The sequence below is a fragment of the Haliotis rufescens genome, unplaced genomic scaffold (genome assembly GCF_023055435.1).
Source record: "Haliotis rufescens isolate VD_foot unplaced genomic scaffold, xgHalRufe1.0.p SCAF_8, whole genome shotgun sequence".
Taxonomy (NCBI): Eukaryota; Metazoa; Mollusca; class Gastropoda; order Lepetellida; family Haliotidae; genus Haliotis; species Haliotis rufescens.
In genome coordinates, this window is record NW_025964372.1 from 46,722,825 (window position 1) to 46,739,398 (window position 16,574).

The following is a 16,574-nucleotide window of genomic DNA, read 5'->3' on the forward strand; positions in this document are numbered from 1 at the left end:
TCAATTAGGGGATGAAACATGTTCATTTGTTGATGATCAAGTGTCCTAGACAACATGGACGTAAGGAAGAGAATTTATGGATGCCAACTTCTTTATTAAGGGCACCAGAACGTTCACAACGTTTGTATACCTCTTTTAAGTGCCTTTCAAAGAAACCCATGGAAGAGGTCCTGTCTTCCCAGTCACAGTTTAGTGTGTCCAGACAGATGACGGGGGTGCACCTTTTCAAGATATGAAAGCAACACACTTGATTTCGTTCCCAAAAGAGACTATTTGGGGACACACCGCCAGTTAAACGTGAACATTCAGATAATGGTATCCTCTTTGATACTTATAAATGAAGTAGAGCTTTCAACCTGATTTGTCTATAAAATCTTGCAGGGGAGCGAAATAACTACAATCTAAATGTGTGAAATCTATTCCCGAACGCAGTGCGATGACGTTTGGCTTGTCGAGCAGCATTGCAAACGGTCATTTCTTTGGCTGTTACCCTTCAGATAGAAATGCACTTTATAAAACAGATACACATCTTTTATCGTACAAATATTTTATCGTATGTGTTATTCTTGCCAATGTAATACATATATACACTGCAGATACGTAACAATTCAAATTCCAACACGATTTTAAACACTTATGGTTTTGCAACTCGTCATTTATGTAGATTGATTTACTTCTCTTAAATGCGAAAATAAAGACACAAATGCAATATGACGGCGTACACCTAAGGCCTGTTTACCAATCCCTTTCAAGTTAAGTTGAATAAAAGAACATATCGAATTTCGAAAATATAGTCTGTTTGACACTCAGACTATACTCATATCAGATAGAAATCGTATTTTAGGCTATCGACTCCATAGTTGTGAAGATCGCGATCGCGAATAACATCATTTCTGACATGGAATCCTTTATGCGTTCTTTGTGTTTTCGAAGCGTCGATTTGAATCGCACAGTTTAACTAAACGAAATGTCAATGTGTCAACGAAATGCGTGTTATTGGTTTGAAAAAAATATCGATACACCGCCACCTAGCATGAACATAAAATAAACCATCATCAAGTATAGAGCTATCTTAGATTTACGTCAATTTTACGATATCTAAGAGCTACGATAGTTTCCAAAATATACTACGACGGTCTTCGATTTCCTTTAAGAAAAGTTTAGGTCTAAGATTGTTTTGAAAATCTAGGCCCAGGTTATATAAACTGTTAAAAACGACCAGTTATCGCTGCCTTATAACCAAGCAATCCTGCAAGTATATTGGATGAGTTTTGCACACTAGTGAGCACTATTCCAGCTATGACATATGAATGACATGAGCGGTTGCAAGCATTACCAAATACCCTAGTTGAATGTGCACGAGGCTATCTCTGAGCGCCGACAACGGTTAAGAGCGACACGGACACCCTTCTTAAGGGGCATCGGACCCAGGTTAATTGGCAGCCAGGTTAACTGGCAGTCGTTTTTGGAGTCATTCAAACCCACTACATTTGTCTCTTCACTGAGACTTGAATATTTATCACTGGTTGTCTTGTCCAGTGCCTGTTTTTGACAAGCCGCTGGCATACTGTTGATTGCGGAATAAAACGGCAGTCTTACATAAATTGTTGAAGATATTCCATTGTGGTTGATCAGCCAGAGGTTTCAAATCTCAGAAGCAAATCCCTGGTACAGTTGATTCCACGACTACAACACCAGTGAAGCTAACATTAATAGGAACCTATATCTTTCACAATCATGAAAAAAACATTCCAACACTCATAACAAATTCGTAATATGGTGTTTAACGGGAGATGATCCTTTGAAGAATGGTCCCGAAATCACAGACACGTCTTTTGTGATGTGATCCTATCGCACTTAATTATAGGTAGCTTGAACAGGTAGCAAAAATACTGAAGTCTGTAGTGTACGTCTGGTTAAGATGAAATGTCTACAACATATAGGATGAAATTATCTATATTATAGATGCAACTCACTCAAACAATTTCTCAAGAAGTATCATCCTTTTCTTCTTTAGGTCTAGGAAAGGAACACCCGCATCCTTCATGATGTCGTCAGCACTATCAGAGAAGCTGGTCTCAATGATGATCTCAAATATTACGAGATCCTGCGTCAGACTACGTGCGTTGTACAAGTGGCATACTAGATGGTGACGTAATGATGTGGCGTCACTTCCGAAAACGTCACACATGTATCTCAGACCCCTTTGGCATTCTACAGATGTCCCAACTGAAAGAAGTGACACGTGGGTGTTGTCTGCCCTTGACTGAAGCGCAAATGAGTTTGGTGGCATCATGTACTTCAAGTTGGCAGGGAGTAGTCCAAGAGGTAGCATCGCCACCATCATCCTGCCATCTGGAAACAGACTTTCACGTGATTCTTTTGAATCCAAGAGTGACTTCATATCTGCAGTTGTAAATGCTTCTGGGCGATCGTCAGTAGACATCATTGGCAGCGTCACATCTGCTAACTTGGCTTGGTAATATAGGGTTGCCTGGAATGACAGAAGCAAGCAACGTTTTAGCGGATTCTGATTAGTTGTTTTACAAAGCCGCACTCAGTACTATTCCAAAAATAAGGCTGGAACAGAATATCTAGTTGCGAGCAACGATCAACGCCGTGGGGCACGTGACACCTATCAACCGTTTCACGGAGCCCTTACTACTGAATCTAGTTTGTCGCCTCTCACGACAACAAGCATACAACTGCAGGTGCTATTGACCTTTTGTCACTTAGTTATTCTCACATTTAGTAACCTACAAGCATTGTTATTATGTCATACATTGTGTTTGGCTATTAACGGTTCTGCAGTGTATATTTCAATACATACCTTCTGTGAGATTACCGTATGTGTTCTATTCAGGCTTTCCTTCTTGGCCCCATAGTTGATATCGTTAACGCACATGACGTCGTATTTGATGGTGTCTGTACCTTTGAAATCTTCATGCACATGCTTCAGAAGCAGGCCATAAATACCTTGACCCCGGAAGCCATCCTTAACCCTGCTTGCCCGCATAAGAAACGTCGCCCCATCGTCGATAAGGTGGGGACTGCAGAATCCAACCTACAGCAGTGAGTGAGTGAGTGAGTGAGTGAGGCTCGCATCTGGGCATGGCGCCAATTTAGTCTGTTTTAGTATTGTTTGATGTGCAGTCAAACCTTTTTGACGAAATTAGATATCAATACAATGCCTGGCTTCATCCGATGGTAAAGGTCGAAAGACCTTCACACATCACAGCTTTTGCACTAAAATGTAATCAACAGGTTTAGTTGAATATAATACTTTGAGCCGGCCCCTTTACTGAACAAAAGTAGAGTTAAGCTCAATGATCAAGAAGTAGGACTACTAACGATCTCCTCGCCGACGATGTATACGTATGATCTGGCGTTGGGGTCGTCAATGAAGCTGTGGTAAAGCTGTGGAAGGTAGTCAAGTCCGAAAATGACATCCCCAAAATCCATGACCGCTTGGAAATCATCCGCGGTAGCGCGGCGTATTTGGTGGTTGGACATCATTGGATCAAATGTGGTTCGAGACACCTGGTGAATAATCAAAAAATGAGTTTAATTAAAATAATAAACATTAATCTGTCCATAATTAATACATTATTGATCAATTGTTTGTTTGGTCTTTCACAAGGAATACAAGTTGAGTTACTTCATTCATTGAACAGTTTTACATGGCAGACATATAGGTTAATTCGTGGTTGGTAGATGCATGTTCATATGTGACAAGTGAGTGGTCATATTTGATTAAACTTTGAACAGTATTTCTGTTTAGCACAGTGTGTATTTTGGATGCGGGAGGAAAGCCCGAAGTGATGCAGGTTTTAGTTATTTACCAACTTCAGTGAAACTTGCAAGCAAAATATGTTGCCGACAAACCAAGAAACAATCACTTCTTTGAGTGGCATTTAGAAGTTGGTGTGATAAAGAAAGACAAGTTCTATGGATGAACATTTTCTTTATTACAATTAGTGCGACGTTTTGGTGTAGATCCTAACACCTTGATCATGCAAGTGATCATCACAGGAAACCACCGTCAAGCACGTCTACAGTGGTTCAGACAGCGTCAAGTTCTATTCACTGACGAGTCTCGTTTTCACCTCAGCCACAGCGACAGACGGATTCGAGTGTACACGTCGATAGTGTCATGGAAGAAGATCGGTTCGGGGCGGCAGCCTTATTTTATTGGTTGGGATTACAGGAAGACAGAGGACCCGTTTGATAGTGGAAGAGGGAAATCTCAATGGACAGCACTACCGCGACGAGATCATCGGCCCTGCTGTTCTACAGTTTTTGCGTCGTCTAGCCCAGGCATTACATTTCAACATGACAACGCCCGGCCTCATATTGCTCGACTTGTGCAGGATTCATGTTCGTGTTTTTTATGAAATCACTCATTTTCTGAAGTCAGTATGGCAAAACCTTTTGAGCACTTAGGGGAGTCTTTTATCTGCTGCAAACCGAAATTGTTTCAGATTTGGTAAAAAACATAACTTTGCATTAAATCTTATTCAATGTCACAGGAACTTTTGTTGTTCAGTATATGTACATATGTAAAAAAAATGGTTCAACAGTGCTTGAAAATATGTAAATAAATAGGATTTCAGGGTGCTTGTATATATGTAGATTATAACGTTAAACTATTCTAATATATGTTAATAAACATGCCTTACAAATTCATGTCTCAACAATAAACAATGTGCATGGTAATTGTGGGCTACCCTGCTGGTAACAAACTTACCTGCTTCCAAATTAATACTCGCGCTAAGGCTACCTGCTTTTCAGTGAGAACCTTTCCGGTGTTACCTGCTTCTTAGCGGGAACCTTGTCTTTCCCAACTTTTACTGCACATCCTCGGTCATTTAATCACATTTCATCTGTGTTTCTATTATAGATAATATTAAAGGGCCCATGCCCCTCCTTTGGCATATCACGCGATAAATACACTCGTGTCATTAAGATGACAACCAACAGTTAACCTACTGGAAAATATACTCACTGATTCCGTTGGACCTGTGAGTGAGATGAATCATTAATAACACACTCACCTGTAACTAGCGTCAGCTTGGACTAGGTCTGTAACTCCTTTGCCTGAATTTAGCACCCGTCTCTGCTCATGAGGGCGATATCGTATATATAACGCATTAAAGTAGGTCGAACAAGCTCATGAGGGTGCTATCGTATGTCTAACGCATATGAGCAAGCCTTACACCTGCACACGTATTAAAGGCGTCTGAGACGGTGCTTAAGCGTCAGGCTTATTTACAGAGAGCTTATATTCAACAGAACAACATGAGTCCGCATTGGATTTGGCAGTTACAATGAACGGTGTATACTCGGTATAGTCCGTTTCTTTATTTTATATTTGGTCAAGTATTACCTATCGCCTGGGTGTCACCATTGTGGTAAATGTAAATTCACGGTTAAGGTCTAAAACTTCCCGTCACTGTGCGCTTTCTTCATACATAAGATCGACATGTTGTATAAAAACACAGATATTTTTCAAAGCAGCTATTTTCAAAGTCAACTAACTCGTTTTAGACATATTTTATTCGTTGTCTTATTGTCTAACGCCGCACACAAATCCAGTTATATGACGGCGGCCAATTTATATCATATGGAGAAATCAATGATTTTTCGGGACGTTCCGTTCACCATGGGTTGAACGACATGAGATGAACCAAAAGCTAGTCAGCGAGCCTGACCACTCGAGTCGCCTTGTACTGCAAGCATAAGTTGATGGGATCATATACTGTTCCGGAAACCCCACGTGGGAATATGCCCAATGTGTCAGTCAAAATGCAATGGTCTTTAATACTACTGTATCAACAGGTCAACATAACGTGTCACATGACAATATCGCCTTGTATAAGTATAACAGTGTAACGTTACAGGGGTCAAACATAAATGTTATATGTAGGTCGACACATATCTGCTAACACTGACACGAGGTGATTTCCAGACTCAAAAGCAAAGGTCAACCCATAAATCTGTACGTACAGAACAAAATGGTGACATTGCTAAATGACAACAAAAGAGCAATGAATGATCAATAGATTATTGTGAAACTCACAATTTTATGTTTCCAAACAAGGAAGGCAACATTATGAGTCAAAAGGTGGCAGTAGCATGCCCGGGAATTAATGTAAGAACACTCACGAGTTTTCAGAATTTTGTCACAATCGCATTTATTGAAACGTCTCCGTTGTTGAATCCAGAATAGTGTTGGAAGCTGGCAGGAATGCGATGTTTGCAGATAGACATCAATCCGCACTTGAGAAGTAGATGTAGATAAGTGGAAAATCAGGTCGTAGAATGCCTCAGATCGCCTAGTGTCCCAGTCGTCGTAGGCGCCGCTACTCAATCTGCAGGGTTGCGTCCCTTGCGGGTTCGAATCCCGGATTATGTTTCCAGGTTTGTCAGCACCATACCCGAGCACGACCTCGGAACGGTTATGTTTACAGGGGTGGCAAGAATATTGTGCCAAACACAATTTATGTAGCACAGTATTGGAAATAACTGCTTTTTTAATTCAACTTGATATATATATTTATCATATAATGGGTAGGTTTCTCGGCAGGATAAAGCCAACGGATAAAAACGATATCCGTTGGGGTCATATGCGGATAGAGATGCAAATATCAAAGGTCAAGTAGGGTCTACTTTTTTATGTTTATAAACAAACATGGCGTCGCTCTTGTCATTCGGCAATCGAGTCAGAAATAACCATCGGGAATCTGGATAAACTACAGAGATAATTGCTATCATAAGCAAAAGAACAGTCTAATATACTTAAAATCAGTGTCTAAATGTGACGTCGCTAAGGCATTTTATAAGTTTTGGCAACTTTGGAGATATAAATTTTAAAACAATTTTGCGAGGGCACTAGCCCTAGCCAAGCGGGATCAGTAGCCATATCTGTGCTTGTAGACCTCTGCGGCTTGAAACCTTTTCCACAAATTAAAATAGTTGGATTTGGCCGAAATATATTTTGAATTGCTACCTTGTTTCGTTTTGTCGCTGTGTGTACATCTGATTGCACTTCTAACGTTTTGACAGGACAGGCCGATTGTCAACAACGTCTGATCGTGGCCATGACGTCTCATAGACTAGGGTTAGAGTAGCTTCCCTTTGACAAAGGGCAGTTACTCCAGCGGACAGACCGATGGATTGCCGCGAAATGCAAGTAATTTTTTTGTTGTTATGCGTATATTTTGCTTCGCCACTGTAAAAGAAACATATTTCAGTTTGAACTATATTTTCTACTGTCACTGTCCGACTGACACATCACTCACCCTGTGACGTTATAAATATTAATGCGCGCGTTCCAGGAAAACTCGCAATGTTTAGGTAATGTTTGTGAGGGAGGGAAAGCGATTTTCAAGCACAAAATTAAAGAATGACATTATATGATCAAGAGGTTATCACGCTTGTGTGTTTGGGGATGGTAAATATCCTGTATTAGGAATAAACACTATGTATTTAGCTCGCCAAGGCTCGCTAAATACAATGTTTATTCCTAATACAGGATATTTACCGCCAAGGCTCGCTGAATGTTTATTCCTAATACAGGATATTTACCAAGGCTCGCTAAATACAATGTTTATTCCTAATACAGGATATTTACCATCCCCAAACACACTCGCGTGATAACCTCTATATATACATACATACATAGATATATATATATATCGAGTCTGGACCAAACAATCCAGTGATTGATATCATGAGTATCGATCCATGCAGTGTAGTGAAACGATAAGTTCATCTTTGTTTGTTTGTTCTTTAACGACGCACTCAGCAATACTCCAGCTATATGACGCTGGTCTGTAAACAATCGAGTCTGGACCAAACAATCCAGTGATTGACATCATGAGCATCGATCCACGTAATTGTGATACGTTGACATGCATCAACCAAGTCAGCGAGCCTGACCACCCGATCCCGTTAGTTGCTTCTTACAACAAGCATAGACGACTTTTTCCACCCCGGACCTTTACGTTCATGAATACAACGAAGTAGAAGGGACAGCGATGCCTTCATGTGCTCATGCTTCAAATGGGTCAAGTGAGGTATAATTAGGGGATAAACATACAATGTTTTCAATGTGGAGCTAAGGTTGATGTCTTTCAGGGTCGAGAGGCTTTCGATCTTGAAATGTTCACAAGGGATACACGTATTCCGTTTCTTCAGATTGATTATTGGTCTCCGTCGTTTTTCGGAGAACTGCGAACCTAGGACTCATGAACTGCGATACGAAAGCCACCAGATTCATACCCTGAGACACCTCTGCTATCGACCCTTTCAGTGATACTCTTTTAATCTCCTCGTTCAGGACAGCTAGATTGTCATGAGAATGATTTATTTGCGATGAGGGTGTGAAATGTCATAATTCGGTCTTGGATAAATTCTATCTGAGAACCCTTTACGACTCTGAGGGGTTTTCTTTACCAGGTTTGGTATAAGAGTCCTATTCTCCCCTCCCCCTTCAATAATTCATCTGGGTACTTGAATTTCTCTAGATGCAGATTTTATATTTGTGATGATATCTGATCTGGTTGTCCTTGATGAACGATATAAGGAATCACGTTTTCTCGAGATTCTGTGCTGAATTTGGCCACATGTGAATCTCTGGAACGAGAGGGATACATACCTGTAAGGTCTTGACGGTTGTCCTCTTCTGCCATCTCGAGAATAAGAGCTTAGAAGAATTCCGGACTGGAAGACTTGGAAGAAGCTCATCAAAAAAGGAGTTCTCGATTTCCTGAGGCTGCCAACAAATGTTTTTTGAGCTTGTTGGCTGAAGTGCATCAAGGCGAACAGGTGCAAGGACTTAAAGAAGACAAGCACATAAATACAAAAAAAAAACATGACCAGATTTTGTTCAACTATCATAAATTGAAATGCTTTTAAAATGTACTTTTACATCATGACCAACTGATGAAAGATATACATGTTGATACAACATAAAGTACACAGAAACAATTGAGAGGCCTACAGCTAAATAACTCGAATATTACCACAAACGTTCTACAGCCCTCAGCTAAATATTCTCATCAGATGAACTCTTTCTCAACAATACACTGATTCTGCATGTTTAGGTCTTCGGTAAATATTTCAAGTTGAAAATAACGCAAGCTTGTTTTACGCTGCAGTGATCAATATTCTAGCTACAGTGTATGTAAACATAAATACATAATGATTGCAAGTGATTCCTTCGCATTTCATTGGCTAAAATGTATGTTAAAATGATCTTTCGTATACATCCAACTCACTCAAACGGTTTCTCAAGAAGTATCGTCATTTTGCCCTTAAGATCGTGAAAAGGAACACCTACATCTGTCATGATATCGTCAGCAATATCGCGAAGTCTGGTCTCAATAATGAGTCAGACGTTGTACGACTGGCTAACTACATGGTGACGTTGGGGTGTGGCGTCATTTCCGGAAACGTCACACGTGCATCTCAGGCCCAGTTGACATTCTGCAGATGATCCAACTGTAAGGAGAGTCACGTGGGTGTTATCAGCCCTTGACCTAAGTGCAAATGTGTTGGGCGTCTTCCTGTACTTCATGTTGGCAGGCAAGAGACCAAGAGGAAGAGGGGCGGTCGGGTAGCCTAGTGGTTAAAGCGTTCGCTCGTCACGCCGAAGACCCGGGTTCGATTCCCGACATGGGTACAATGTGTGAAGCCCATTTCTGGTGTCCCCGCCGTGATATTGCTGGAATATTGCTAAAAGCGGCGTAAAACCATACTCACTCACTCACTCACCAAGAGGAAGACACGATACTGTCATCTTGTCACCTGGAAACAGCCTTTCGCATGATTCTTTAGAATCCAAGAGTGACTGTATCTGCAGTATATATATATTATGCACTATATTTTATCCGGAATAAGTACCAGCTGACTCCGAATATAACAAGACCGCATATAGTGGGTAGACAACTGTCACCAATCTAACGCTCATTGGAACTTTTCCAGGGATGTGAAATATGACATATGTATTGAATTTTAGATTTATTTATAGTTGCAGTAAACTACGTTTATATGCTTGCTTGCATTACGAACGTCGCACCATAATCCATAAGTGTGGGACTGCAGAATCCAACCTGTAGCAGGGAGTGAGTGGTATTTAAGTCGCTTTGAAGGATATTTCAGTTCTGTCAGGATATGTCAGCTTGTGTGGGAGTAAAGCCTGAAGTGACGCAGGCCTTAGACAATTACATCTTTGATGAAACTCAATGTGGTTCCAGATACCGGCACTGTAAAAATATGTTTAGAATGTTAACACAGACAAGACACGTTTAGATCTAAACAAAATTAGGAATGTTTTTATCTCCTAAACGGAATACACATTTCGTGTGTTCCATCTAAACGCATTTAGGCCTAAACACATAAAATGAGCTATCGCCTCACAGGGCCGGTCGGGTAGCCTAGTGGTTAAAGCGTTCGCTCGTCACGCCGAAGACCCGGGTTCGATGTTTCAATACATGTACATTGTAAAGCATTAGGAAATAAGACGAATATGGATAAGATGAATAATATATATTGAATGTAGATGTGTAAATCAGATTCACAGACACATGCATAATACATATAGGACTTCCAACGAACTTGGAACAATATTAACACAAACATGTTCCACTTAACCAAAGTCGGTAAATGGTGACTAGATAAATTGAGACTTAAATCAAGACGATACAGGTACGTATCCAGCCGAGGATGAAAATATATGTGTTAATAAATGTCTTGTTGATGTATGGCTAATAGTCTTTCTCTCATACATGAAGCTGACAAGGAAAGTATAGACCCCTACGACAGACCCTTCACTTTAATTAGTTACCATCCCATCACCCAGCCCACAATTAATCCAGTTATACTGCTATCTGACCTGTTTGATAGGCATTTTTTGAAGGTGGTAAGTAACAGTAAAGGCAAGATAGTTCTACTATGATGCGACGTTTCGGTATAGATCCTTATACCGTTGTCTTCTCTTCGTCACATGAGTTAAGTAAGTGATTGTAGTTGTACGCCGCTTTTAGCAATATTCCAGCAATAACACGATGAGGGACACCGGAAATGGGCTTCACACATTGTACCCACGAGGGAGATCGAACCCGGGTCTTCGTTTTGACGAGCAAACGCTTTAACCACTAGGCTAGCTCACCGCTCTTCGTCACATGACAAGAGTTTAGGATATTGTGGTAGACAAGAAATATATTACTAACTGTTTGTAAAAGGATGACATACATGTATACGTTAGTATCATTTTAAAATGTAACAAATGTTATATTTGGGATAACACTTTAACAGAAGAGATTCGCGTACTTTTGGGGGGTTGCGTCCCGTCCGGGATTCTAACCCACACTGCCAGAGTGAGGCACCTTATCGCCAGCAAACAAAATCAGCGATCTAACCCACTCAGCCACAGAGGCTCCCACAAGAAGGTTTCCTAGCAACCGAGGCTCTATTAAGAAAGAGTTATCCCAAATATAACATTTGTTACATTTGACCACTTTCTCAATGGCATTGAGTGTTTTCATTTTGATATGGTTTGAAGCATTTATCTGACCCTGCTATCTCCGAACTGGTGCCGAATGTTACCGTAATGCATATACGTATTGTTGACAATGTTTTTTTTCACTAGTTCGGTTGTTACGGGTCTACTCCACGTCATCAAGCACGTATACGTTATAAGACGCGTGTTTATATGTGACAAATCAGTGAGTGTGGTTCGACGCTGCTTTTTACAATGTTATAGTTTTACCACGGCTTGCCATCTGCACCTGGGGGGAAGCCCGGGGTGATGCAGGTCTTTGGCGTTTTCACTTTCCATGAAACATAATCAGGGCCAAGTTGAGATTCGAACCAACGGTCATTAGTTACAGATTGCGAGAGATGCCTAGAGACGCGTCTCGCAAGGCGACTGGGCCACCCGTGAACCCTAAGTGTGGCAAGAAGGGACGTCGTAACTACATGATTTCTCCAGTTTAACAAAAGGGCATAAAGCGACATCTGTTCTTTCAGCATTTCATTTCTTGTCTTTATAATTTTGACATTTACTGATAATACCGACATTGTTATTTTCCTCAATCCATCAGGGTGACCTGGATACATTTGTTGACCCCAGTTGACCCACTGTCCTACTGTCGGAAACCTCCCAGATGTTAAGTGAGTAAGTGAGTGAGTTGGGTTTAACGCCGCTTTGAACAGTAGTTAAGTTATATTGCTGCGTGTTAGCTTAATGTGGGAGGAAAGCCCGAAGTGATGCAGATCTCAGACGTTTACCACTTCGGTGAAACCCCACGAGCACGGGTATGGTGCTGACAAACCTAGAAACAAAATCGGGGCGACCCGGGATTCGAACCCACAATCACAGGTTTTGGGCGTGCCCAAGGGACGCAACTCTGCACAGCGAATCGCGGCGCCTTAGACGACTGGACTTCCAATGAAACCATTACATATATCAATACTGATGACAATCTACAGGACATGTTACGTTACTCCTCCATGTTCGTTGTCCTGTGAGTAATGTAGCCGCGAATAGCTGGAATATTGCTGATGCGGCTTAAAGCACCACTTACTCACTCACTCCTGTGAGTAAGATGTAGCATTAATAGCACACTCAACTGCGTTTACCTTCACGCGCCGGCCTAAATGGAACACACGGCAAATAGTATGAGACCAGTTAAAGGATCTTTCTCTAACATGTATCGTTATTTTTGTGTAATTTAAAATGTTTGTGTAAGTGACAGGTTTATTCATAGCGAGCTTACCATCAACTGATGAAAAATGTGTGTGTAGCTGTGCACTCACGTACATGGAAACAGCATTCATGTTAACAGAAAGTACAGTAGAACATGGATATAACGAACTCCAAGGGACCAGAGAAATCAGTTCGTTATATCCGTTCTTCGTTATATATGTTTTCACTCTGAGACGTCCGCCATCTTGGATAAAATAAAACACCATACACGTAATTGCAGCAATGACTTATACAGGAGGTAAATCGGGGATTTTTTAACAGTTCGTTGTAACCGTTTGTTCGCTATATCCGTGTTCTACTGTATTAGGCACGACATGTAAAATATATTGTCGACATGGTATTATAACGTTGTAATATCTTCTGTTATTTAACACATTAACGTATGCATGCTGTATTTTACATCATATTCTCTCCTCATGCCAAGGTCAAAATGTGTCTGTATGTCATCATGTCCAATGTTACCGTTCCACATTAGGCTTGTATTAATAAGCTAATGTTGCCATTACATATTAGGCTTCTGTTAGTAAGCCAATATTACAGTTCCACATAAGGCTTGTGTTAATATGCTAATGTTACTGTTCCACATAAGGCTTGTGTTAATATGCTAATGTTACTGTTCCACATAAGGCTTGTGTTAATATGCTAATGTTACTGTTCCACATAAGGCTTGTGTTAATATGCTGATGTTACTGTTCCACATTAGGCTCGTGTTAATATGCTAATGTTACTGTTCCACATAAGGCTTGTGTTAATATGCTAATAATACTGTTCCAATATAAGGCCTGTGTTAATATGCTAATGTTACTGTTCCACATAAGGCTTGTGTTAATATGCTAATGTTACTGTTCCACATAAGGCTTGTGTTAATATGCTAATAATACTGTTCCAATATAAGGCCTGTGTTAATATGCTAATGTTACTGTTCCACATAAGGCTTGTGTTAATATGCTAATGTTACTGTTCCACATAAGGCTTGTGTTAATATGCTAATAATACTGTTCCAATATAAGGCCTGTGTTAATATGCTAATGTTACTGTTCCACATAAGGCTTGTGTTAATATGCTAATAATACTGTTCCACATTAGGCTTGTGTTATATGCTAATGTTACTGTTCCACATTAGGCTTGTGTTAATATGCTAATAATACTGTTCCACATTAGGCTTGTGTTAATATGCTAATAATACTGTTCCACATTAGGCTTGTGTTAATATGCTAATGTTACTGTTCCACATTAGGCTTGTGTTAATATGCTAATAATACTGTTCCACATTAGGCTTGTGTTAATATGCTAATGTTACTGTTCCACATAAGGCTTGTGTTAATATGCTAATGTTACTGTTCCACATTAGGCTCGTGTTAATATGCTAATGTTACTGTTCCACATAAGGCTTGTGTTAATATGCTAATGTTACTGTTCCAATATAAGGCTTGTATTAATATGCTAATGTTACTGTTCCACATAAGGCTTGTGTTAATATGCTAATGATACTGTTCCACATAAGGCTTGTGTTAATATGCTAATGTTACTGTTCCACATAAGGCTTGTGTTAATAATTTTATCATGTTTTTAGCGGGAGGGTACACAATGAGAACAGCAGTGTTCGAACTCATTCTTGTTGGATATTGTGTTGCTGTGAAAGATTGATAAATAATATCACTATGGTATGTAAAACGGCAACGTGCACTCAAACAAATGTTGATTATTTTACCATGAAAGATCCATCGAAAGGTTTCGTTTCGTTGATTTGATTTTCGAGTGCAACTTCTGCATTGTTTGATGCAGAAGCGAAACGTGTGTTATTCATCAGCTTGTAATTGATTGTTCACCTCATTAAACTTTTAGAGAACTAAATTCACTGTTAAACATTGAACAACAATTCTACTTTCCTGAAATGTATTGCATCGTAAAAGCTATTGGTTATATAGATTCATATATTCCACTCTCTGTCAACTTGATTAATATATTATCGTTGACGATATACTAGTATACAATATGTTTTCAATAGCGTTGGGCATATCTAACATCGAAACACTAGCATACTTGCCAACAGCGATTAGCTATTATGCAGTCAGCACCATGATCATTTATGATATAATATTTATACAATGAGTTATTGCGTGCATGTTCCTATAATTTCAACATTGACGGAACATAATAGTATGGAAAGTCACGCGATAGGGACTGTTTAACAAGTTGGCGCCAAGTGTTTAACTATTTCCTTCTGTATATCGGCTTAACCCCAAGGACCGCCTCCGTGGTCTTGTGATAGAGCGTCCGCCCGGAGAGCGGAAGGTCCAGGGTTCGATCCCGGGCCGCGTCATACAAAAAGACGTTAAAAGATTGTACTTGTTGTTACCCTGTCTGGCGCTCGGCATTAAGGGGCTAAAACAAGGACTAGTCGGCTCGGAGTCAGTATACTGTGTCTGAGTGGGGTATTCATGTTAAACTGCGGCATGGTATCTCAGTGAGCTAGCACTATAAATCGGCATCACTCCGGACTAGTTCAAGCAGCCACACACACACACACGCGTGCATGCACGTCGCTATATAAGTGCAATAATCTTGGACGCGACGTTAAACCCAATTTCCCCTCACCTCACCTTAACCCCAAGTGTGTTTGCCTGTATTTGTCTGAATACCCTGAGTATGTTTGCCTGTGTTTGCCTTAACCCCCTGGTATTACCCGTGTTTTCCTTAACCCCGAGTGTGTTTGCCTTAATATCCCAATGTGTTTGCCTGTATTTGCCTTAATCCCCTAGTGTTGTCCGTATTTGTCTTAATCCTCCAATGGCTGCCTTATTTGCCTGTGTTTCCCTGTATTTGCCTTAAACCCCAGTGTGTTTGCCTGTATTTGCCTTAATCCCACAGTTTGTCCCTGTATTTGCCTTAATTCCCTAGTGTTGCCTTATTTGCCTCAATCCCCAGTGTCTGCCTTATTTGCCTGTGTTTGCCTGTATTTGCCTTAACCCCCCGAGTGTTTGCCTTATTTGCCATAATCCCCAGTGTGTTTGCCTGTATTTGCCTTAATCCGCCAGTTTTTCCCTGTATTTGCCTAAACCCCCGAGTGTTTGCCTTATTTGCCTTAATACCTCAATGTCTGCCTTATTTGCCTGTGGTTGCCTGTATTTGCCTTAACCCCCAGTGTGTTTGCCTGTATTTGCCTTAATCCCCCAGTTTTCCCTGTATTTGCCTTAACCCCCGAGTGTTTGCCTTTTTTGCCAAAATCCCTACTTTGTTTGCCTGTATTTGCCTTAATCCCCCAGTTTTTCCCTGTATTTGCCTTAACCCCCGAGTGTTTGCCTTATTTGCCTTAATACCTCAATGTCTGTCTTATTTGCCTGTGTTTGCCTGTATTTGCCTTCACCCCCAGTGTGTTTGCCTGTATTTGCCTTAATCCCCCAGTTTTCCCTGTATTTGCCTTAACCCCCGAGTGTTTGCCTTATTTGCCATAATCCCCAGTGTGTTTCCCTGTATTTGCCTTAACCCCCTGTGTTTCCATATATTTGCCTTAACCATCAGTGTTTGCCTGTATATGCCTTAACCCCAAGTGTGTTTGCCTGTATTTGCCTTAATCCCCCAGTTTTTCCATGTATTTGCCTTAACCCTCGAGTGTTTGCCTTATTTGCCTTACTTCCTCAATGTCTGTCTTATTTGCCTGTGTTTGCCTGTATTTGCCTTAACCCCCAGTGTGTTTGCCTGTATTTGCCTTAATAACCCAGTTTTCCCTGTATTTGCCTGAACCCCCGAGAATTTGCCTTATTTGCCTTAACCCCCAGTGTGTTTGCCTGTATTTGCCCTA

General features: G+C 40.6%; 1 protein-coding gene across 2 annotated transcripts; it reads right to left on the reverse strand.

Moving 5' to 3' along the window:
- Window positions 1-530: 530 nt before the first annotated feature.
- LOC124143617 (histidine N-acetyltransferase-like) lies at window positions 531-6,306 on the reverse strand. Of its 2 annotated transcripts, none has more exons than XM_048389343.1 (4): window positions 6,166-6,306; window positions 3,352-3,540; window positions 2,831-3,064; window positions 531-2,494 (listed from the first exon to the last, which is right to left on the reverse strand). In XM_048389343.1, exons 2-4 carry the CDS (start codon window positions 3,514-3,516, stop codon window positions 1,973-1,975), a joined length of 921 nt encoding a protein of 306 aa, XP_048245300.1. In that variant the 5' UTR covers window positions 3,517-3,540; window positions 6,166-6,306; the 3' UTR covers window positions 531-1,972. The 2 variants fall into 2 exon arrangements, with proteins under 2 accessions (XP_048245300.1, XP_046368599.1); XM_046512643.2 differs by lacking the exon at window positions 6,166-6,306 and adding an exon at window positions 5,055-5,216.
- Between the last annotated feature and the right edge of the window lie 10,268 nt (window positions 6,307-16,574).

Excerpts from the sequence above, each read along its gene's own strand:
- LOC124143617 (XM_048389343.1), bottom strand. The coding sequence starts at position 3,516 with ATGATGTCCAACCACCAAATACGCCGCGCTACCGCGGATGATTTCCAA. Across the intron at positions 3,065-3,351 it reads ACATCGTCGGCGAGGAGATC|GTTGGATTCTGCAGTCCCCA; the intron begins GTTAGTAGTCCT and ends TCACTGCTGTAG. Across the intron at positions 2,495-2,830 it reads ATACGGTAATCTCACAGAAG|GCAACCCTATATTACCAAGC; the intron begins GTATGTATTGAA and ends CTGTCATTCCAG.